Raw genomic sequence first — 23,255 nt, 5'->3', positions numbered from 1 at the left:
CTTGTTGATCATGAAGAGCCAGCATTATACTGGGCACAAAGTTGAGATGAGAAAACCATAGGTTTGGGTGATAGTTAGGGGGACAGTTACCTAAAACTTGGATTTCACTTTTTTTGTACACAGATAGATCTTTTCAGTGATAATGGGCTTCATGAGGATGATGAACGCTTGCCAGCATGCAACTATTAACCTATATGCTGCTTTTGAGATGATATATCTGCTTGTAGTTCTCTCTGTTACTTAACTGCTGTTTCATCTACTAGCAGCTCCTTGGTGAGGTTCTCAATTTCAGCTGCTGCTGTGACTAAGTGGGACACAGTAGAAGAGAAGAATTTGTGATTTTTTTTTTTTCTGTTTTGTTTTTGTGGATTTTTTTGTATGTTTTGGTTTTGGAGTTTTTTTAAGGGTCTGGCAAGGGCAGGGTGTAAATTCCTTTGCTGGAATCCTCTGATGACTACAAACGGTCGAGTTTTGTTTCTCTGGGAAGTGACATCTGTGGGAGATGGGTTCCTTTAAACAGAACTCAAACAAAAAAATTAGTTTCCTTGCCTGGCCATTAGAAAAATTGAATCCCAGCCAAAAGGATGTATGACACAATAGTACATTAAAATTAAAATAAGACATTTTGTTGGCAGAACTTGTTTTTACTTTTGTTTGGCAAAAGATGCATCTTTTAAATGTTAATCCACATCAGAGAGAGAGAGACTTTGTTCTGTACTTGGTATGCACTTCAAAGTGCTAATTTTCACAGTTCTGACAGCAAGACAGGAAGCATGCTGTTAATTCATGCTGGCATCAGATTAGCTGTCTGATAGGCAAAAACCCCACTTTGTGGATGCCGATGTCTTGATAAAAGGACCTGGTATTAGTATGTTTTAGTTGGGGTTTCAGAAAAGCATTTTTAAGAGTCTGGAGTTGCCCTTACATTGTGACAATGACTTTGAACCTGTTGCATGTTGGTGAATTGTGTGCGTTTGTGCCACTGCTTCCTGCTTGGATATGAAAGAGTTGCCAAGCCCAGCCTTGGTGTTCTTGATGTACTTAGGCTTTTCTGTTGAGCTCCATGAGCTTTGCTCTGCTGTTGGATCACATGGCTTACCTTCTTAGAAGTAGTTTGCACTTCTAGCACAGTCAGCTATGCACAAATGCAGCATGGGTGTTACTTTGGACTTTCAAGGAGAGTTAGATGCAGGCCACTAAATGCAGATTACTGAAATTTGGAAAGTGGAAAAAGGGAATAACTTCTGGTTCCCTTTATTAATGTGACTTGGTTTCTGTGATGGTAAAGTTTAGTTATTCTGCTCCCTTTCCCACACACAGTTGTAGGTGGTTGATAGCACACATGCATAAAACATCCACCTTCTGCACTATGATTTAGTTCTCTAAAGCTGGAGTTAGCAGCATCAGGAGGTGATGGAAGAATATTTGCCCATGCTTTTCTGAGGAAATGGAACGATGTTTGTAAGATTAAATGAAACAACATGCTGCACTTATTTTCACTGGAAGAGAACTAATACAAATGTACTTGCAGATGGCCTGTGTTAGAAGTAGCTTTTAGGTGGCTGTGATGACAGTGTCATGCTTGGGCTGTATTGTGTAGCATGGTATGTATCCAGTGGCTGTGGGAAGATTTACATGTGGTGGTCTGCCCTAGAGTAAGCTTCAAATGTCTCTTGACTATTTTAAGTGACAGGGCAACAAGCCTGTCAGAGCCTAGTCATTGCAGGCTCTGTCCATTCTAGTAACTTTAAATAGGATTGTCTTGAGTGCTTGATAGAAATCAGCATAGTAAAATATGAATTACCCTTTCTTTCTCTCTCTTCTTCTCCCCAAACGGATAGAGTCATTTAGATTAGAAAAGATCTGTAAGATCATGAAGTGCAACCATTAACCCAACACTGCCACATCGAGTAATAAACCATGTCCTTAAGCACTACACCTACACATCTTTGAAATACCTCCAGAGATGGTGACTCCTGGGCAGCCTGACAGCTCTTTCAGTGAATAAATTTTTCCTGGTAGCCAATCGAGACCTGCCCTGGTTCAACTTGAGGCTATTTTCTCTTGTCCTGTTACTTGGTATGTTGTAAAAGAGACTGACCTCCACCTTGCTATACCATCCTTTCAGGTAACTGTAGAGAGACTCCTTTTCTCCAGGCTAAGCATCCCCCAGCTCTTCAGCGGCTCCTCATAGCACTTGTGCTTCAGACCCTTCACCAGCTCTGTTGCCCCCCTGTGGACATGCTCCAGCACCTCAAGATCTTTCTTGTAGTGAGGTGCCAAAAAATTGAGCACAGGATTCTAGTGCTAGTCTGATTCAGTGGCTCTGCAGCTAGAAGAGAACTTTCTTGCTGGTGATACTGCTTAAGTGTAGTGCAGATAAACTCAAGCTGAATAAATTCCAGTACTTGGTCATCAGTACCATCTCCTCTCTCTTGTGCCACTTCAACTTAGCATTTTTTAATTTCTGCTTCTTTCTGTTGTATTTAGACCAGGGGAAAAAAGTCATTTCTGCAGTATGCCGTGACAGTTTATGGATGTGGATGGTGTTGACAAAATCTTTAGACGTGGGGCTGTAAGAGATTGCTGATCACCGCTGTTTGCTGTGCCTCAGCATTGCTCCAGTAGACAAATCTTGATGTCACAGATTGGAGGTGGCCTCTTATAACAGGACAGTCTATGTGTTACAGCAGTGGTGCATGTGCCCCAGGGGTTGAGCGAGATGATCTACTGTGGTGCAGAAGAAAAGTATTATAATTTATATTTATTTTTTGCTTAAAAAAATCCACCAGCAAAAAAAAGCTCCCCACACTGAAATAAATCTTTAGTATTGTATTTTATTGAAAGTGGTGCCCTCACTTAGTCTGTATGTCAGAGGGTCTTGTGTCATGTAGAGCCTACAAAAGTATCTTACAAAACAGGATGTTTCACACTGTGGAAGGGCATCCTCACTAGTTCATTCACTTTCATATGTTGCAGCTCACTTGTGCCTACTTAAGTGGATTTATGTATTATATTGTCTAGCTTTAATTAAACTAATTAAACTAATGAAATTAAGCTTATGAAATAAGCATGTAATGGTTCAATCCATCAAAAACCTGTGGATTTCAGGTAATACTAGAAGTAGGAGCATAAATGAACAGTCAGAATGTCAGAGCTTACACATGCTTATTAGCATGAGCTCTTGAATCAGGTAAAAGCAGTGACAGTCTAATTGGATCTAATCAGTGAAGTCTAATGACACTCAATTCAGTAGTTAAATTTTTAGAAGCCTCTCTTGAACTTCGTTATGTAAAAGCAAAATATGAACAAAAGATAAAACTGGGTAAACACTTGTTCTTCCTGCTGTGGAAAAATGGCTGAAGTAATATGAAAAAAACTATATGGTAGCAAACTAAAATGCTTTCCTTTGGAGGAGACAGAGAAGACATTGCCAAAGACTTGGAAAAAACAGGTATTAGTAGAAGCTGGGCAGTGTGGGAAGCTTGGTGTATAGTAGCATGGAAATAGAAATATTTCTAAGATGTCTCAGCTAAAGGAGCTTGCCACATTCTGGTTCAATAATGAAATACTTTAAGAACTACTTAGGAGCACAGTGCAGCCCAGAAATGCACAAAGTGCTGTAGGATGGCAAATCAGTGGGGTTGACTATGAAAACAAGACTTTTAAATAGATTGTAGTTTGTAATGAGATGGGGAGTGATCATGAAAATCTGTACACACCACAGCTCAGTAGTTATGTCATGGCAAAATGGTTAAAATAGTTGTCAAATGCCTTTTTGCTTTTAGAAGACATCAAGTGTTCTGAATTTGCAGGGCTTTTCTTTGCTGACAGGTGGCTAGTGACGGGTGGCACAGGTCAGTAGTATGTTATCTAGCAGGTATTTTTGAAAAAATAAACACATAAATATATAATAAGTAGTTTGTGAAGCAATGTCTGTATATAACTATATGCATGTGTTTGGTGTGCATGTTCAATTTATTCTTTTTCTTAATATGATCAAAGAATTTTGGAGACCACTGTATTGTAGGTTAAACAAAGATTAAAAGACATGCCATGAAGGTTAAGAACAGCCAGTTGAGTACGTCTGGATATGCTCCAAAGAATTAGTGTCTGTGGATTAAAGTTGCTATTTCTGCTATGCGTAAGATAAGTGGTGTGGTGCAGAACCTGTGCAGCATTGATTGAGGGCAGGGGGCTGAAGTTGCATCTCAGGAGAGTGCTTGCTGCCTTCTGGCGTCACAGCCACTCCATTAGAAGCTGTCCTAATTTTAGCAATAAACTTGAGCTGTATTTACAAGTCTAACTAGATAGAGTCCTTGCTTTGAAAATAATTGGAGTAACATTGTTAGCATTGGTTTATTGCCTGTAGTAGGAAAGCGGGGAGTAGGAGGTCTTGAGTTCTGCATTGATGCAACTGAGCAGCCTTCCCATGTTGCTTAAATTTTACGTTTCATTCCCAGCTTATAGCTAGAAAGGTCTTCCGATAATTTTACGTGGGGTTACTGGAATGTTCTGCCTTTCTACCTTTGAGACTTTTACAAGAAAAATACCTCAGGATTGTAACAGAGTGCCAGAAATTTACAATAATCCTGTGTAATAGGAAGCAGCAGTGAAAGAAGTACATGCAGCTTTCTTGAACAGCAAAACTTGTCTCTTCATCCCCACCTTTCACAGGCTGCAGTATGAATCAATGTGTTCAAAATCAAGGGCTCCTAGGCCTTTCTTCCCCTCCTCTATTTGCATTGCAAATAAAATCATAGCTTAGTTGCTGGGGAGATAAGTGTCAAGACCAAGTTGTGAGTTACTTAAACTGCTGTGAATTGTGGCAGAAATAATGCATGGTGCTGGGTCTTGCCTATGTCTAACTAAACCCAGCTGCTGCTTGTTGAGGTTTGGGTTATTTTGCTTTCCAGGACACTGTGATGGAATAGGCTAGTTGAAGACTGTGCTCTTAAGTTCAAACCTTAGCTGGCAGGGCAGACTGGTTGTAATATCATCTCTAGAGTGGTTTGGTTGTGCTTTTGAATTTTGTCTCTGAAAAGTGTTCAGTATTCTGATGGATGTTGATTAGTCAGCATGCACATGTATATGTTTAAAGTCTTAAAATTAATCTTGTTTCAATGCTAGTTAATTTTTGAACAAGACTAAAGGCCACGTGTTAGAAGCAAAGTGCATCCTGTGCTAGGGAACATTGACCTAGAATGACCTGACATTCTCCAGGATGAGAATGTGCACACAACCAGTTTCATTGTAGCAGCTGCTGCCATGCAGAATCTTTGTGCATGGCTTACCTCAAGACAAATGACTTACTTTCCTGTACATAGAGTAGAAGTAGTTATCTTGGCATCACACTGTCTTCTGGCCAGTCTGTGTGGCGCAGGAGCACAGACAGTGGAATCTTGCAGACTGGGGTTGGTGCTGTTGGCCGGGCTGTAAGTTCCACACTAAGATGTCTTTTGCTTCATGTTGTCATAGGTGTGTTCAACACATAGCATTGGGATGCAACACATGAGTTTGGGTTCATGCTTTTCATGCTGTTGTTTTTTTTTTTTGATCTCTTCTTCAGCTTGCCAGGTAGCTCTGATGCTCCTGGGCCATGGGGTTTTAGCAGCTGTAGGCTAGCACTGTTGGTGAAAGTGATTGAATTCTTGCACCTGTAAACAAACCCACCACTCCCTGGTTGTCTAAATTCATCCAAGTATAGGAAGCTTGAAGTCCATGTAAAAAGCAATGTTAAAAGAACCTGTGAGAGGATTGATGCATTATATCTACTTGGGAAGGAGGAGAGCTGTGATTTGGTGAGCCATTTTATGAACCATAGGAAAATAAAGCCACCTTAATCTCCTCCCGAGTTCACCTGCAATCTCCATCTGTGCACCGAGGCTTTCAATACCAGGCTGGGTAACACCCTGAGCTGGCCCTTCTCTGTGTAGAAGGTCAGACCATGAACCGTCAAAGATTCCTTCCAGCATGAATTTTCATCCCATTTCTTTTGCTGAGAATCTGATACCACATGTCCACGTGCACATGAATGTTCCAGTTCTGGTAATAATATCACCTCAGAGCACTGGAGCTATATGATATCAATGCCCTTCCTTGGCAAGGGATGACTGAGATGAAAGTGGAAATAAGCCTTCCTAAAATTTCCCCTTTCAGATTTCCATATATGAGAGCAATGCATTTCAACTCAAAGAGGACATTAGTTCAGTGGTACGTCTTACAAACTTTATGGATTTGGGTTTTTTCTTACATAAATGCAGCTTAGATTTGAAGGCAGGGAAGAAGGGGAAAAGATGATAGAAAGGTGAAGAGGCAGAGATGAATCATTGGGAAAACGAGAGGAGGTGAATTGAAGCCATGCCTTTATGCAGGAGAGAAAAGCAGCATTTCTATACATAAAAAGTTACTTCCTCTGAAGTGGGTAGAATTTGTTCTTTTAGAGAAGGATAATCTGGGAACATGTCTCAAAATCTTGAGCCTGGGCCGTACTCTATTAGGAAACTCTGCACTGTATGAGAAGCTACTGCAGTGTATAGGTATGTATCTATTTAAATTTGGGCACCTGTTTAATATGAGAAAAATCTTAGTATAGGTAAGCTTTAAGCTGGTATTCTTTTACCACAGCTAATTGTGAAAAATACCTGAGTCCCTTTAATTAGCCAGTTAACAAGAAAGCATCTTGCATTAATTAATTGGAATCTAGTTCTGTCTTAGCAATAGCTCCACTTTTCTTGCTAAGCACAGTGGACTTTAGTGGCTTTCCGACACATTGTGGAAACCGAGTTGAATTTAAATTGTGTATTGTGCTTCAAAGTTCTTTTCTGTGCCGGTAACTGGAGGATGGACAAGAGTTAGTGGAATTTGTGCTCTTTGTACTTGTCAAGTCTTACCCAACTGCACCCTAAGCAAATCTTACTGTTGGGGCTTTGTACTGTGAGAACTGTATGCAAGAGTAGGGAACATTGTTTTTCTTCTATTCTTCCCCTTGTATATTGGGTTTACAGTCTGCTTGCTCTAATTTTTCTTGTTACTACATTTCTGTGGTAGGGGAGAATAGCCCAGTTTGGATTCTGTAGAAGATTTTGTATTTGAATGACATCAGGTCAGTGCATACAGTATTAGAGAACCATGACTAAAGTCACATCATGTGAGTCATTTTTCCTTCTAGCCCTTTACAAGTAATGCAGTGTAGCATAGTATCTGTTTTAACTGTGTATTGCTGGATACTTATTGTGGCAAGAATCCTTTTGGAGATGTTCCTTCCCCTGTCTCTGATCAGCCCCAGCTCTGTTTTTCTGACTTCCATGGATGGGCATGTTTGTTGTCAGTACCTGATGCTGGCAGAGGCTGCTTGCTTTCCTCCCCTGTGTCAGAGCTTAGAGATAGTGACTCCTTGCAGTGGGCTGTAGCATGTATGTAAATGGCTTTTTATCAGCCTGTTCTATCTGTGTGACATCTCCCATGGTAAACACCCCTGTACAGACTGTGTTAAGATGGCTCTTGCAGCTTGATTAAATGTGCCTTGTATATGAATGTCAGTAGATTGTACTGGGTTTTTTTGCAGGGCCCTCAGCCCTAAGGGGAATGAAATTTAGACATTTTAAAATTTATTTTCACTTTAGGAGAATGACTAGAAATTCAGAGGTAGATAAAACTGAGACATATGTAAGAAGAATGTTTGTAGGTTATTTGCTCTGATTGTAGCACTGGATACTTTTGGTTTATTCTTTTGCTGTAGAGAGAGTTAATGAGCATTTTTTTCCTTCCCTTGTTACACAGTTATAGGGTTGGAAAATGGAAGCATTGAAATAATAGGAAAACAACCCATGATATAGACAGAGACTTCATAGATGAGCCACAGGTAAAATCAGTTATAGCTGTACAAGATGTTCATCAGAAGGAAGAAGACACAGATTGGGCTTTAGTTAAAAGCAGCAAAATGACTCTCATCCCTGTCCCACACATTCTGTCAGTTTGAAGTAAATTCAGTCCTTCTGTTATACTGTGGTCTATATTTTCAGAGATGAAAGGTATGATTGTGTGTTCCTCCAAGATACAGATCTTTGAGGGAACACACTGTGTACTTCTGACTTGGGACAGGACAGAAGGAGTGTGCACCACCTTGAGCTTGAACCAGGGAGGCCTTTTCTCAACCCACTGAGCTAACTGCTTATACCTGGCTCAAATGTAAGACATGAGATAGGGAAGCTCCTCACAGAGTAACCAAGGGGACAAAACAAATGTTGAACATTAGAAGTAAACAAAGCTAAGACTGCCTAGGAACCTCAGGCTCCTCCAGCACGAGCACCCAGACAGTATTATATATCATGGGGAAGCCTGGCTGCCCATTGCTGCCTCACAGCAGTTTATTGCCAAGACTCCTGGAATGAGCAGGCTGAGGTGCTGTGGCCCTTGAACTGTAGAAGTCCAGGAAAGCATGGCTGATGCCTGTGGTGTGTCCTCACAAATCCCCTGCCACATGCTGCAACAGCTAAAATTACTTTATTGAAGAGCTGTCTGGACAGCTGAATTATTTTCTTCTTTTGTCACCTCTGTGGATCTGTGTCAGGAACACTAGAATTTTGTATTACATCTTACATATTTGTCATTGTTATTAGGGAATGTTGTTATAGATAAAATTAATTGGAAAGCATGTGCTGAACTTTTTGCAACCTGTGTTGGGTTACTGAGTGTTGGTGGAGTTGTGGTTGGTGAAGATCCAAGTTTTCAGTCGGTGTCTTGTAGAGATCTAGTGTGGCATAAGAACCTGTACCAATTAGAGTAAAACTGGTATATGAATGTGTGGCCTATCCAATTAGATTTAAAGATATAAAGGATGTCATAGTGTGATGCCAGACAAGGGTCTGATAGTAGAAATTTTTAGTGTAGGCACCAGTAGCTGTGCATCTTCAATTAACAGACTGTGTTTAGATAATGGTACAAGAATGAAGTTCATTAGTACAAAACCCAGGGTTTTTTCCTTGCTCTGGAAAGGGAGTGATCCTGTGGTTAAGAGTCTCTTATGCCCTGCCAAGAGCTTGCTGTGTGTCCTTGAGCAATCTGCATGTGCTCAGATTTTCCAAGAATGGCCTCAGATTTTCCAACTTTTTTTCTGTATCATTTTCCAGTTAGGGATTTTGTTTGTTTGTTTTCTCCCCTAAACACTGCTGTTTATTGATAACTTCACTTGAAGTAGCAGATGCCTAGAAATGATCAAGTTCAGTGTCAGGCTGGCACTGAATTGAAGCACCCAAGATCTATAGCCGTTGCTGGAAATTCAGGCCTTATTTTCCCTGTTTGCTGATTCCTAACAGAGGGATTGTGTGTCCTGTCTTCATAAAGTATTTGAAAAGCACGGTAGGAGTGTTCACTGGCACTGTGTGTTAGAGCACCATGACAAAGATGCCTTGCATGTATAGGAATTGTATTTTCATGGGAGTAGTGTCTTGAAAGTCATCAAATCGAGAGGGAAAACACATGTGGAAAAGCCTTCCTGTCAGCTGGTAAGTTAAGAATAATATGGCCATACTGCTGTTGGTGGGCCTCAGTTAAAGAAGATATTGTCATATTTCAGGTTTGTCATTGGAGCACTCAACGAACTCAATTGCCTCGCATGCTCGACTGTGTGAAAGGGAGGAGGAAGTTGTGGCTTGTTTTGAGAGAGCGTGTGTTACTGCCCAAGTGTACTTGCAGGAGCTTGAGAAGGTAAGAAGAAATGTGCTTAGGGTATTTCCTGGTGGTCTGGGTGGAATTTCCAGGGTTTTGACAGCAAAAATAAAAAAAATGGAGAAATGTCAAGTGATTATAGCAAGGAATATGAGAACAAGTTGGAAAGAGTGAGGTGTCTCAGTAAAATAATTAGCAAAAGTAGTAGGTTAGCTGGGCTCTACCTTTTTCCTCTGAGAATGAAGTCTGGAAATAAATTTTGCCTGGGGTAAAGTACCAAATACTTCAGATATGCACAAACTGCCTCTCAGGTTCAGCCCTTACTAAGGTGGAACCATGAACTTTGCATGGCAAGGGCTGGTGTGAAGGAACTCAAGACATTTTACATACCTGCTGTGTCAATGATACACAGCAGTGGCTATTGAGGTCCCTAATGAGCTGAAAAAAACCTTTTTGGGTCAGCCATAGCAGTTTAATTAACAGTGTTTGACCTTTTCCAAGTGAACCTTGAGGAATCCAGATCGCTAGAACCTAGATCCTCCATCCCTGAAAGTGTTAAAGGCTAGGCTGGGTGGCGTTTGGGGCTGCCTGGGGTAATGGAAGGTGTCTGTGCCCTTGGTAGGGGGGGTTGAAGCTAGATGATCTTTTAAAGTCCCTTCCAAACCAAATTCTGTCATTAGTAGCAAGTAACTGCTTGGCCAGTGGTTGGTATGATGATTACTGGGAGCTCTCCGCTGAGCCATGCAGATAATACATGCCACTGATTTGCTGGGTACATGCAAACTTTGCCTAGCTGAGTTTACAGGACATACCACATGCTACCATGCCCTTCCTATCCCACACATTATGCTTGACATCAGCAGTACTGATAGCAATGCAATGTTAACTGTCCTGTAACTGAAAGGCCTTTGACCTTCCAACCAGAGAGTTCTGCTTTTCTCAGTAGAAAAGTTACATTTCTGTTTCAGGTTTTGTTTTTAATTGCATTGAAACAAGGAAAAATAAGTTTAGTGCATGTATAAAAATTCATTAAGAAAGCCAACTAACAATACTTCATAGTTTCATAGAGAGTGACCTGCTCTGTCTCTCTGCAGAAAAAAATGGAATAGTCTTTAAATTTTAACAGTTACTGTCCTTTAATTGTAAAAGGATGAGTTCCTGCCAATGCTGGACACTGCAAATTTTTTTTCTGACAGCCCGGGTCTGCAAAGAAGGGAGAGGGTCCAACTGTAATTCATTGGCTTAGAATCATAGAATCAGTAAGGTTGGAAAAGACCTCTGAGTTTATTGTGGCCAGCTATTAATTCAGCATTACCATGTTTGTCACTAAACCATGTGCCACAGTAGCTGTGATCCCATGAGATGCTTGAATATCACAAGCATCATACAAGGAGTATCGAGGGAGAAGTGAAAGCTGATGAAGACCCTTTGCCCCAAGGGAGAGAAGAAAACCTCTGTTCCCAGAGATGATCATAGAGACAGATGAAGAGAACCTTTGCCTTTGAACAACTCATCCTTAAAACAATACCCCTTGAGTTCATGGCCCATGAACACACTTCTGAGTGGTGTGAAAATGGGAGGAAAGCATGATGGCAGAGTTTTTTTTCCGGGCAGCTGCCAGGCATGGAAATGAAAAGCCACGAGAAAACTGTTTTCCTTTTGGAGAACTCTCCATGGAATGACAAGAGAAAACTCCTCTCTCTACAGAGACTGATGAAAAGACTATCATGTAGTTAGTACTGCTTTAACATCCCAGATTTTGTCTCTACAGTGTCAGTTTGGAAAGGAAAAAAGTTGGGTGGGGGGAGGAAAAGGTTTCTGGAGGTGTTATTATAACCCCAAAGTTCTGTTAATAAACTTTCTTTATTCCATTTAAGTTTTAAGCCTGTTTTGCACTTCTCCTAATCCGTATCTCACAGCAAGAGTAAGTACTCTGGTGGTTTTTAGCTAGTGCTAAAACCACCAGATTATTTGGTGCGTTGTCTGGGAAATGAAAATTGGCGAATCTAAACTACTACAAAAAGCTTTTTGAATACTCCCAGGGATGGTGATTCCACCACTTTCCTGGACAGCTTGTTGGACCAGTCTCTCAGTGAAGAAATTTTTTCTTATATCACAATTTGAGGCTGTTTCCTCTTGTCCTGTTACTTGGGAGGAGACCAACCTCCACCTCTCTACAGCCTTCTTTCACATAGTTGTCAGTGGACACAGAGGCAAATGCAGGATTGATGACAGACATAGTAGAAGTTCATAGTCCTTCTCCAGTCCTGGATGAAAAACCCTGCTTAGGAGAGGCAACTTTCAACAATGAAAGTGGCTTGTTACCAGTAAGGAAACAAAACCAAGAAAGATCTGATCGGACAAATAAAGGAAAGATTAAGATTCTTCATCTGGACTCCTGGTGACTTTCTAACTCTTAACAAATACTTATGTTCTGTTGAACTAGATAAACCTACTCAAACATTGTATTGATATTTCTGTGACTCATGCTGGATCTTTGTAGTTTGAGTGGTATTGTTAGTATGTAGTTTTCTACTTACTTTATTAAAGGTTGGAAGGTAATGGATGGTGTTTCAAAACTCATATTGTATGCAGAATATCTCATGGAAGTCATTGTATAATTTATTTTAAAATTGATTTTTACAAAATTTTTGAATAGCTAATAAATGTAGCATTTTACTGTTGAAGATGTCACTGGCTCATGAGGATTTGGCTGGTTCTGACAGTTATCTATATTGCCAGATATTTCTTTTTTTCCCTCACAGACCTTAAACAACACACATTCAAGGAGTATCAAGGGTAGCAGTGTGACTTACTCTGAGTTTGAACTTTCCTACTTTCTGGAAGCAGCTCTACAGAGTGCCTATGTGACTCAGTTAAAGAAAGGGTAGGTGGACGCAGATGTTAATAAAATTAGATAATATTGCATGTTCTGTCTCAGATGAAGACTAATTTTTTTTCTTGTGTTCTGACTTTTGGCTGCTGGTTCACCTCAAGTCTCCTCAGTGTCCTTCCCTTTATCCTGTTTGCATCTCTCAGTCTTTCTGAAAAGTCTTAAGCATCATTTTTCCAGACCTATGAGTAGGGTGGGGTAGAACAATATTCTTGTCTTGACTCAGCTTTGCTCCCTATATAGACAAGGGGAGTTTGACTATCAAGAGAGTGGAATTTACAGTGCTGTGCGCCCTTAAAATTTTCAGCCACAGTGCCTGGTTTAGAGTACAATAAAGTCTTACAGGTAGTTTTTTTCATTTATTTACTTGTTTGTCTAAGGTCTTAAATATCCCAATCAGTGCCCCAACTCTGTGTGTTTTCACTATGGAGAATGTATGCGGGAACAGTGCTGCTCCAAGGTATTTATTATACTTCTGAAATACATCTCCCAGTGAACTTCAGAAGTGCAGGAGGAGTTAATATCCATAAGCTCACAGTGAATTTCATGAGCTTACAGTGAAAAACCTTCTCAAGATCAGCAGAAAAGACACTGTGAATATCCACTTCCAAAGGACATTGATGAGGATATGCTGTTCCCTAAACCAGTCTGTGTCTTGAAAACATAATTAACTCTGGTTATCCAATGGAGAGATTTTGTCGTGCAGGAGAGTGTCTCTTCAGCATGTGTAAACAGTACTTGTCAGAATCTGTCCTTTCTTAATCTGCTTCTTGCACCATATTATCTCATTTATTATCAAGGAATCAGATACTGGGTGTCTCACTACAAACTGCCTTCACAAATATTTAATTTTGGCTTTTTTTGCCTTCACCCCCAGTGAAAGACACTTTCTCTCATTTTCTTCACTTCTTTTCCTGCTGAGTAGAATGGAAAAAAAAGCAAAAAAACCAGAGAAGATTGAAAAGAAGAAAGGTAGGGGAAAAAAATGCCAGCAAAAATCAATTTAAATCCTTCTGTAGAAAAATGATAACATTTTTTGATTCTGGTGGAGGAGGAGGGTTACTTCTTGTTTAGGGCTTTTTCACTACCTTTTTATCCCCCAAGGATGACTTTAAGTGCAACTGCGAAGAGCCACTGTTCTCCATGCATGTAGAGCAAAGCTGTACCTGTGAGCATATCCATGAGATGTGCCTTCAGGTAAGCCTTGTTAACCCACAAAGCTCAGATCTTGTAAAATGTCCCCTTTAGTCAGGCAAGTACGAGTTTATGCATAAAGCAAAGTATGATCTTGTAAAGCATAGTCTCAGTATCTGCTTGGTATGTACTTTTCCCAGGTGAGCTGGGGATTAGCCAGCTGTGGCACAGTGTGTGCTTTCCTAACCTTCTGCCCTTCTCATGGTAAACAAAAAGCTCAAGTCTTGACAGTAAGCTCATTAGCTATGTAGTATAATAAAATCCCATTTAGAACATAGGACACTGATGTCCTCCAGGCACCTTTAGAATATCAAACTCATGTTCATTTTATTCAGAACATTGTAAATTCAGTCTTCATCAATTCAAATGGGTTCATTATATCTAGTGGGATACTTTGGCTATTACTGTGGGCCCTGCATGCTCCCTTCCATATTATTTTAATGATAGCCTTAAAAACAAAAAACAAATCCCAGACAAAAACAAAGCACAAAAAACTCTACAGGAAAACAATCTGAAGAAAAATACATGTGTGGATTAAGCCATGGTTTGATTATAAGCTGAATTGTTGCAATAGCAGCAAAAATGTTCTCTATAGCTGTCTCATGATGAAAGAAAGAGCAGTGGAGCTCCTGCAGCCAGAATGGGAGTGGAATCCCACAGGCTCCTTACCTTCTGCAGTGCAAGTGAGAAACATCAACCAGGGTTGGAAGGTCTGCTGGGATAAAAGGAGCCTGGTGGGACATGGCAGCTTGTCTACAGCTGATACTAACGTGTAATTTCTGCCACGAGAGGGCATAAGCAACATTGGGATATATTAAGTAAAAGGGAGGGATATGGGAAGAAGCTTTTTAGGATGCTTCATGAGTATAATAGATTACTCCACCTGATACTGAACAGCTCAAAGAAATGCTTTTGTTCCCCTTATTGCTTCCAGCACGTTCAGGTAGGAAATAAGCCTTGGATGATGACTGCTCAAGATAACAGGGGTAGGTTCTATCAGGTGGGATGTCCTTCCCCAGTGCTACATGTGTACAAAAGGAATAGGGAGTGCTTTATTCTTGTCTCAACAGGCAGAAGAGCTGAGAGATATGAATGCTGTTGTTATGATTTTGTTCCTTGTGGTAGGATCAGATGTGCTGTTCTTGGAGTGTGGTCAGGGATGCTATTTTCCCATGCAGTGGAAAGAAGACTCCAATATAAGAGAGAGGTTCAGTCTCCCCTTCAGGTGTTGAACTGCCAGCTGTAAGGATCAGCAAGTCTTGCAGCTGAAGAAGTCACAGATGCTTTTAATGAGATGACAGATAAAAACATTGTGTCGCTGAATATGCATTTCCTGCAGTTTGTCATGCTGTAACCCAAGAAAGCTTTATTTTGGTCCTCCAGTGACGAATGTTGATGCTGCGGATACAGAAGATAGGAAGGCAGATGATGCCTCTAGGAGGCAGCCATTTGTCTTCATGTTATCATCTGCACTGGATTTTGGTTGGTTTGTTTGTTTTGTTTTCTTTTCTGGCGCAGATGTATGAATATTAGACTAATTTCTTACTGCCTTTTCTTGTGTCTGCGTGAGCATATTTAAGGGGAGGGGTATGGTTTGCTGAAAACCTGGGTGAGGCGCAGAGATGCAGAAGGAGGTGGGCAGATGCAGTGGTGCTGCTGCTGCGTTTTGGGTACTGCTTTACTCTGGAGAGGCAGTGATGCAAACAGCTATGCAATTATCTCAAGATGGTCTGTTCTTTATGTCAGCAACTGTTTGTTTTAGCAGTAAATGAGTGGGGATAAAAACATGATCTGCTGGTGATCATGTTGTTGGGGAACTGTCTTTGCAGACCTCTGTGTCCACAGTCCACTCCTTTATTGTCAGTATTTTTCCCAACAATTTGCATAGAGAACAGTGTTCTTCTTTGTTTTCTTGTGTCTTAAAATTTTATGTAGTGTTAACCAAACTATATGACATAACTCTGATATGACTGCTTTGATTTATGGACTGGTAATTAATCTGTATTAACAGGGTACATGCACAAAACATATTTTTATGCCAGTCTGGACTGACTGGACTCTAAAGTTGTTCCTTGTCACAGTTTGTGCCCATGATTGTCAGTGTTCATCTTTATTAGATTAGATGTAACTGAACCCTAAACTGCTCTTCATCATGTTTTTTTTTTCCATGGTGCTCTGACCACTCCTGTGCCTAAAACTAAAACCAAGGCAGTTTAATGATCATGTCCTTTTCCTTTCCTGTTTTTCCTCATTTCTTTTTCTGTCCTCTTAGCAATAGGGGGCCTATGGACTCTTACAACTTATTTCATTTCCATGATCTAATGTTCACTTATGATGCCATGGGTTAAGGCAGCATTACCTGGGATTTCCAGGTAGTCCTCTATCCAAGTCCTGCAGAGGTTCAAGATTGTTCAGTTTCTAATCTAAGTAAGATCAAGTGTTTTCACCATGGAATGCCAGAGGCTTTATGTCTGTGTCCTCATCCAGTCACCTACATAGCATATATTTCTGTTCCAAATACATACTTCTCTTTTTATTAACTTCTTAAGGTCCTAATTAAATAAAACCCCTTCAAGTGCACATTTAGTATATAAAGGGCATATATTAATGGAACAGTGAGTTCCTTATTGTTATGAGCAGAGCAGTTCATATGCTCAAAATGAAATGTGCTTGGATGGTCTCCTGGCTTGGAACAGTAGAGTGGAAAGACAAATTCCTGTGTTTGCAGAATGCTGGCAGGTGTGCCCTGTCTCCTGTCACGGCTCAGTAATGTTTGATAAAGTCAGAATAAAAAAGCTGCCAAACCACATCCTCAGGCTTGTAAAATTGGTATTGTTGAGAGCTCAGGGGATGGAGTGGGTGCTCTTTGATAGATCCTGACCACACAAGCACCTGTCTGGGAGGTAGTGAGTGCTGGGTGCTCCTCCTGTGCTGCCCATTTTGCACTCCTACCATCTGTTAAAGGTGTTCCAAAGTATTTGTCGTGTACTGCATGGTTCCAGCCCTGACTACTGACAGATGGGCAGCAATTTGCCATTTATTCTTTCATTCACTTCAGTGTGTCTGTTCCTTGTATTTCTTCTCCCCTTCCCCCCACCCCAGAGCAAGGTGTTTCTGCCAGGAAGCTTAACTTCTTTTATGGCCTTGTCTAAAATGTTGAACTGTAATGGTGCTTTAGTTTTCTAGGAACAAAACTGTCTCCTTTTATCACATGCTGTAGGTTTTTCTTCTTGTAAGTAAGTGCCAAATGTTGCAAGTGATCATTAGTCTTTTTTCTGATGTTGGTTAATGCAATTCATTGGCACTTTATTAAGACAAATATAATTATGTTAACAAGAAACCTAAATAAATGCATTTTTGAAAATGCTGTAGAACTGTTATACTCCATAACTGTTCTGTCTAGCCTCCTAAGGAGCCCATGGAAGAACAGCAAATGCTGGTAGTTTTCAGTAATCAAGAAGAGCAGCTGGACAGCTGAATTTTGTTTTGATGGGGGAATTTATTTTTTCTATCTGATAGTAAATACCACGTAAACAGTTCTGTTCGATTTGGTCACTTCTTGTGTGTAAGGTCCAGAACTGCATCTTTGTGGGTATATTCTATTCTAGACCAACTAAAAAGTACCTGGTGTCTTGGTCCTGTCATTGGAGTGTTTGCTGAAGTATTTAAGTCCAACTAAAAAAAACTTTTTTGAGCTTTTGTCTTGATAAAATCAAAGCACATTTTTTACTTGGGAGAAAGTGGAAAGAAAAAAGATAACATTTTCTCTACAAGTCTTCAGTTTAATTGATCTTGTCCTTACTTTCTTGCTCTTCTGTACATTGCCCATGATTAGACAGTCTGCAGATTACCTCACAGTTTGAAACTGAGATGGATATTGCTTGTAAGTAAGGCCATATGCATTTGCATTCTGTGATATGGTGACTACAAGCTTTAGGGTGGCATTTTATGTAGCCAGTATTCATGGTAAACATGATTACATTTTTATCTCTGCACCCCCAAAATAATCACCTTTTTTTTATTGTCATCAAATGTTTGCTGTTGATTCTGGAGTGCAAGAAGGTTTGCAGTGCATGAAAGCAGGTACAAGTGTGGTCTGTACTGCTTACCTTCAAAATTTAATCAGTTTGACAGAAAAGGTTTATATGGCTTTGTTTTTTTAAATAAAATTTTGTTTTCATCTGCACAGAAAATTTTCTTGGATAAGCTGAAGTGACAGTTAACGTACCAGTACAACTGCTTATTTTGTTGTCTTGTACATTACTTTTCTGATAGCTTGTATTTCTTTGGGTATCTTTGACCCTGCAATGAATGTGTATTGAATCATTTTGCAATTACTGTTCTGGTGGGCCATGTCCTCAGCTTTGAACAGCTGATAGGCTACCAGTGTGTTAACTGATAAGTCCAGTGTTTAATCTTTCCTCTCTGCATCTCTGAGTGCACAGCACAACTAAGATAGCATTTGGCAACTAGTCTGCTTTAATTGCTTGTGGTGTATGCAGACTAATGTGATTTTTTTTAATTTATTTTTTTTAGTCTTACCCTCTTATTGCAGGTTAAGCTGTGCTTGCAGATAGTTACTTAAACTTAGCTGTCTGATAATAAACTGTTTAGACCACTGTAATTTTCGTCATGTGCCTGGAGCATCAGACACAAGCGTTTAAGCATCAGCTAAAAGAAATTGTCATTTAAAAGCATCATGTAAGCTCAGTATAATTCAAACAAGTACAATCTGTGTGTATGAAGAGGAGATGTGGATGCTTTTAAGGAGCAGCATCTGCTTAATATGAGCAATGAAAGGCCTCCAAATGTCCCCTGTGTTCATCAAATGGGAGTGTGATCTTTTCTTAGGAAGCCATCTGGAGTAGGCAGTGGTATAGTCGCTGACTTTCTCTGGCCCATTGCCCTGTCTATGCCTCAGAGTGACTTGTCTTGCTACTGCACACTCAGTGTTAGTGATTCTTTCCTGGGTTGTTTGAACTTCAGGTGTGTTGCTGAGCTTTGGGACATCATAAAAATATTCTGTCTTCATTGTGCTGATTTGGGGGGGGGTTAAATATTAATTTTTTCGGTCTTCCCCATAGAAATATTGTGAAAGGAATGAGGCGTCTGCGAGAAATACTACGGACTGTAGAAACAAAAGCTACTCAGACCTTCAAAATGGTAAGGGAATAGGAGGTGGGAGGGTGGGACAGTCTGGTATGCAGGAATTCTCTTGACTGACCAGTGCTGTAGCACAAAAGTGTATTTGTCCTCAATTGTTGATTGCTGGCTTTTTCTTTCTTTCCTTTTTTTTTCCTTTTAGAAGTGATCCCCTTAATTCAAAGACCCGCCCAACTGAAACCTCCAAGCTTTCAGACCTGGGCATGTAGGTTACTTTTGTTGGGTTTGTGTTTTGTTTTTTGTTTGTTTGATTGTTTTGTTTTCTTGATTACAGTGCATAGTCTAGCCCTGGTAGAAACAGAGATGTTTTTGGTTTGACAGTGCTGTCCTCAGGTGACAGTGTCTTGTTTTCTTTCTCAGTTTCATTGTGCATGCACACCTTTCTGCATTTGCATGTAGAAGCATTAAGTACTTCTGTCTCTTGCAACAAGCAGTGCTTTTTTAGACTGACATCTTTCAGTGTTCCTTCTGTGAAACCCTCTTCAATGCAGTACAGAGTGATTTTAATTGTTTTAAATTTTTTTTTTGGTGTTGTCATTTTACATCTTTGCATTCTTTTATCCTGAATGTCTCAGGCAAAGAAATATTTATGTGCCTGTTTAACTTCTTAGACCTTTAACTGGTTCTTCCCTGTCTCCCCTTGGAGAGATCTTGTCCTGAAGTTACTCAGGAGGTGACAAGGTCAGCAGCTTGCAGAATAACAGTCTTGGGAATGAAAGCTTTGCAGCCAGCCCTAAAAGCATTGGTACTCTTTAAGCTAAGCTTGTACTTGATTCTACTTTGTCTTTTGTGTCATTCCAGAGAAGTTGGACAGGAGAGGTGGGAATGGGCTTGCGTAGTGTTTTGGATGATGCAGATGCATGTGGAAGCTTGTGCAGCAGGTTAGAAGAGGTGACTTAAATAATTGTCTGCTCAAATGTCTGCATCCTTTTCCAAGCTGAGATCAGGGTTCAGCAGTATTTTTGTACTCACCTGTTTTATCATTTTGCTGAAATGAGTCCAACCATCTACTGCTCCTAGACTGTGACAGCATGTGGCTCAATTTCTCCTGTCCCTGTGCAACTGGGGATAGCTGTACAAAACCCCTGGGGGATTTATCCCTTAGGGGAACTCTCGAGATGTTCACTCAATAGCTTTTCCTAGGATTTAGCAGTTGCATTTTCATTTTATTGCTTATTTTTAAAGAGCTGTCAAGAAGGCAAGGGGAGGAATGTGCATAATTAAACAAGTTTTTCAAGCATGAAAGTAAAACACATGATTTTTTTTTCCCCCCTGATTTGTGGGATCACGGTGTTCTTCAAGCATAATGACCCTTTTTTTAGCCAAAGGCAGTAATAACATAAATCAGAGTTTTGGCCAGTTCTGGTTTGTTTGGTCTTATTCAAAACAAGACTGAAGCTAGTTTACACAGCTACTGTACTGTGTGTTAAAATTAAAAACACTAAAAGTATTTGTTGCTTGCCTTCTGAATAGCTTACCACAAACTGTACTCCTACTTCTGTGTGAACCAGTAAAGATCTTTGTGTTGCTGGCAAATTATTTTCCCTCTCCTCTAAGACTGTAGGAAAAAAATATAGGAGAGTTGACTCCTCAGGGTAAAACTGACTAAATAATTACACATTGAGATGATAAAATGATACTGGCTAATGTTGCAGGGCCTTAGGCCATTTTGCTCATAGTTACTTGCTATAAAAAGCACAGAAAAACTTAGTTAGAAACAGATGGCTTTCTGTAACTTGTCAGTAGCAGGGCATGGAAGGTCTTGGGGTCCAGATCACTGCCATCTATGAAGCCTCCCTTTATAATGTTTAAGAGGTGGTGCATGCTACTGTGGTTGCATTTTAAACTAATTCAGTGTATTAATGTGTGGTGAGGTGGATGAAAATCAAGAGCCTTGCATCAAAACAAGTTATTTTTCTGAAATTGATAATAGGAACTTCAGTGTGCGTTATTTGATCCCATAGATGTTGAGGTATGACATCTATAACATTCCTGTCCTGGTATTTAAAAGAAAATTACTCTTGGTATGCTCATAACACATCTCAAAGTGTAATTTTCATATAAAATACATATCCAGTAGTCAGAGAAGTTGCAAAATACTATTTGCAAGTATTAGGACAGAAGGGCTGAAGTTTCAGCCTGCCCTCTGTTTTGTGCAGTATTTACTTTACATCATAGAGTGGTGTGCTGCTTAGAATTCACAGAAGACACCACCCATTTTGTTGTCTCTGAGCTTGTTCACAGGCTCATCTATTTACAGTGCAAGAAATTAGATATTTGATGGGTATCAGACAAGGGTAAATGCCAAAGATAGTTTTGCTAAGTGAAATTAACTTGCCTCCTTTTGGGCCCAGCTTGCCAGCTGTGCATATGAAGTAGAAAGCAACTATTTAAGGATCTTCGGCTGCTTGATGGTAAAAAAAGTACATGTGATGTTGCTGTCTCACTATAAAGCTCCTAAGCATCTCCTCTTCTGCCTCCTTTACTGCAACAGGAAGAGAGAGGCAGTACCAAGATGAAACTATAAGAGTCTACAAGAGAGGGTGATACGAGCAGATACAAGGTTGATCTTTTAAACCTAACACAAAAGCCGCCTCTGGTCCTGAGACTTGCATACAAAATTCTGAGGCTGAGAACACAATGTAGTGTCATCATACTCCTATATAGTAACTATTGTGAGATGGTCTCAGCAGCCCATGTGGCAGTCAGTTGTTCTTGTTCACCAAAGCATCCCTTGCTGTCAGGCCTTTTTGGTAATTTTTTCCTAGAGCATTGCAACAAGGCCATGTAAATGCAGAAGTTTAGTCTTTTCTCAGGAGGGAAGAAACTCACACTTTTGTAGACCTTAGCAGCTGATTTTGCTACTCTGTCATTCTGAAAAGTGGTACTGTCATACATCTCCTTCCCAAGGTGGAACATGGTGAATCTTTTGTGTTGGAGAAGACTTCACTGATATATGTATTTTTCTGTACTGATCTCTAGACTGCAGCCAAACAGTTAGCCCAGGTACTTCTCCATTCCCTCAGTGAAGACTGTTACTGGAGCCCTTTATCTGATCCACTTCCTGAGTTCATGAACAAGGAATATCAGTCTTATGTTAGCCATCTTCTTTGTCGGAGACCTGAGGTGTACTCAGAAGAGAAGTAAGTGTTCATATTTATTTCAGTTTATTGGAAGGAGGAAGGAATGTATTTAAACACTCTTTGGTACTGCTGATTATGTCACTGATTCATGTAGTAGTTTTGTGCCTTGTTTTTCAACAAAAAGTGCTGGAAAAATAAAACACTAAACTTTGAGTGATTTCCCCCCCCCCAGGAAGAAGAAAGTCCAACCAAAGGGCTGTCTTTGCTTTGAAACTGAAATAATCTATTTAGGGTTTAGTATATCTCATCTAAGATATATTGCAGAGCTTTTAATTGTGTGGACCTGCAAAGAAAGTATTGCCTAGCAAATTAATCATGCATGAAATGTTTCAAGTTACCGCATCTCTTGTGAAATGTCAGCCTCTTGGCTGACAGGATAACTCTTGACCTTCCTCAGAAACATGTATTCTGTCTTTCAGTGTGTACTGCCCTCAAGACAACGTAGAAGAGGCTCTTCTCCTCCTCTTAATCAGTGAATCCATGGTAAGTCAAAAATGAGTTTGTAGTATTAATAGTGCAAAGGGATATATAGCATTTCCATGTCTCCTGGTGGGTTTTGTTTACAAAAACTTCCCTAGATAAGCAGAAGCAAGAGTTCAGATGCTGGGTGGAAAATGCTATCTGTTGTTTTATTAGTGACACTACTTTTGTTAAGTGGAATGTCAGTGAAGAGTTTTGGGAATTGTCAAGAGAGAAATTGGCTGCATTCACAATAGCTGTATGCAGGTTCTGATGTCCAGATACATTGTCTGTAGACAGATGTTTCCATTCAAAACATTTGTGTTGATTTATGGATCAAGAATGAGAGGAAGAGAGCCTTGCCTAAAACCAGGCATGATGGTGGTACCTGCTGTTTGGAATTGCAGGATGCAGTACTCTGCTTTCATGCCTTAGTTTGCAGTCTGGAGGGATCTTGGACAGTTTCTGGTGCAGTGATAGAGGGAATCTTGTGACATGCAGATACATTCATTATAAGCTACAGTGAAATAATTAGATTTCTTCTATTGTAACAATGGTGGCTTTAAAAAATCCATTTAAGAGGCAGGCAGAAAATTGGAGTAAAAAATAACTGCATGGTAACTTTTGGTAATTTTCATGTTCTGAGAAGATGCAAGTGTACAGAAAATGTGTAAGAAATGTTTTCTGAAAATGTGTAAGTTACGTGTATTTTGCTTTAAATACAGGGTGGTCAC

General features: G+C 40.1%; 1 protein-coding gene across 4 annotated transcripts in view; it reads left to right on the top strand.

Moving 5' to 3' along the window:
* TTC7A (tetratricopeptide repeat domain 7A) overlaps positions 1-23,255 on the top strand; it is a 206,679-nt gene that overhangs the window by 11,465 nt on the left and 171,959 nt on the right. For all 4 annotated transcript variants that reach the window (XM_005532709.3, XM_014261259.2, XM_014261260.2 and 1 more), the window contains exons 4-8: positions 9,578-9,708; positions 12,435-12,556; positions 18,841-18,919; positions 21,902-22,062; positions 22,482-22,545. In XM_005532709.3, the coding sequence (XP_005532766.1) occupies positions 9,578-9,708; positions 12,435-12,556; positions 18,841-18,919; positions 21,902-22,062; positions 22,482-22,545 (557 nt within the window). The remainder of the gene's footprint in view (positions 1-9,577; positions 9,709-12,434; positions 12,557-18,840; positions 18,920-21,901; positions 22,063-22,481; positions 22,546-23,255) is intronic.

This window comes from Pseudopodoces humilis, chromosome 3, assembly GCF_049639895.1.
Source record: "Pseudopodoces humilis isolate 2021_Gansu_Grassland_sample_001 chromosome 3, ASM4963989v1, whole genome shotgun sequence".
Taxonomy (NCBI): domain Eukaryota; kingdom Metazoa; phylum Chordata; class Aves; order Passeriformes; family Paridae; genus Pseudopodoces; species Pseudopodoces humilis.
Note: the sequence above shows the minus strand (reverse complement) of the source record. Positions and strands in the feature narration are given on the sequence as shown.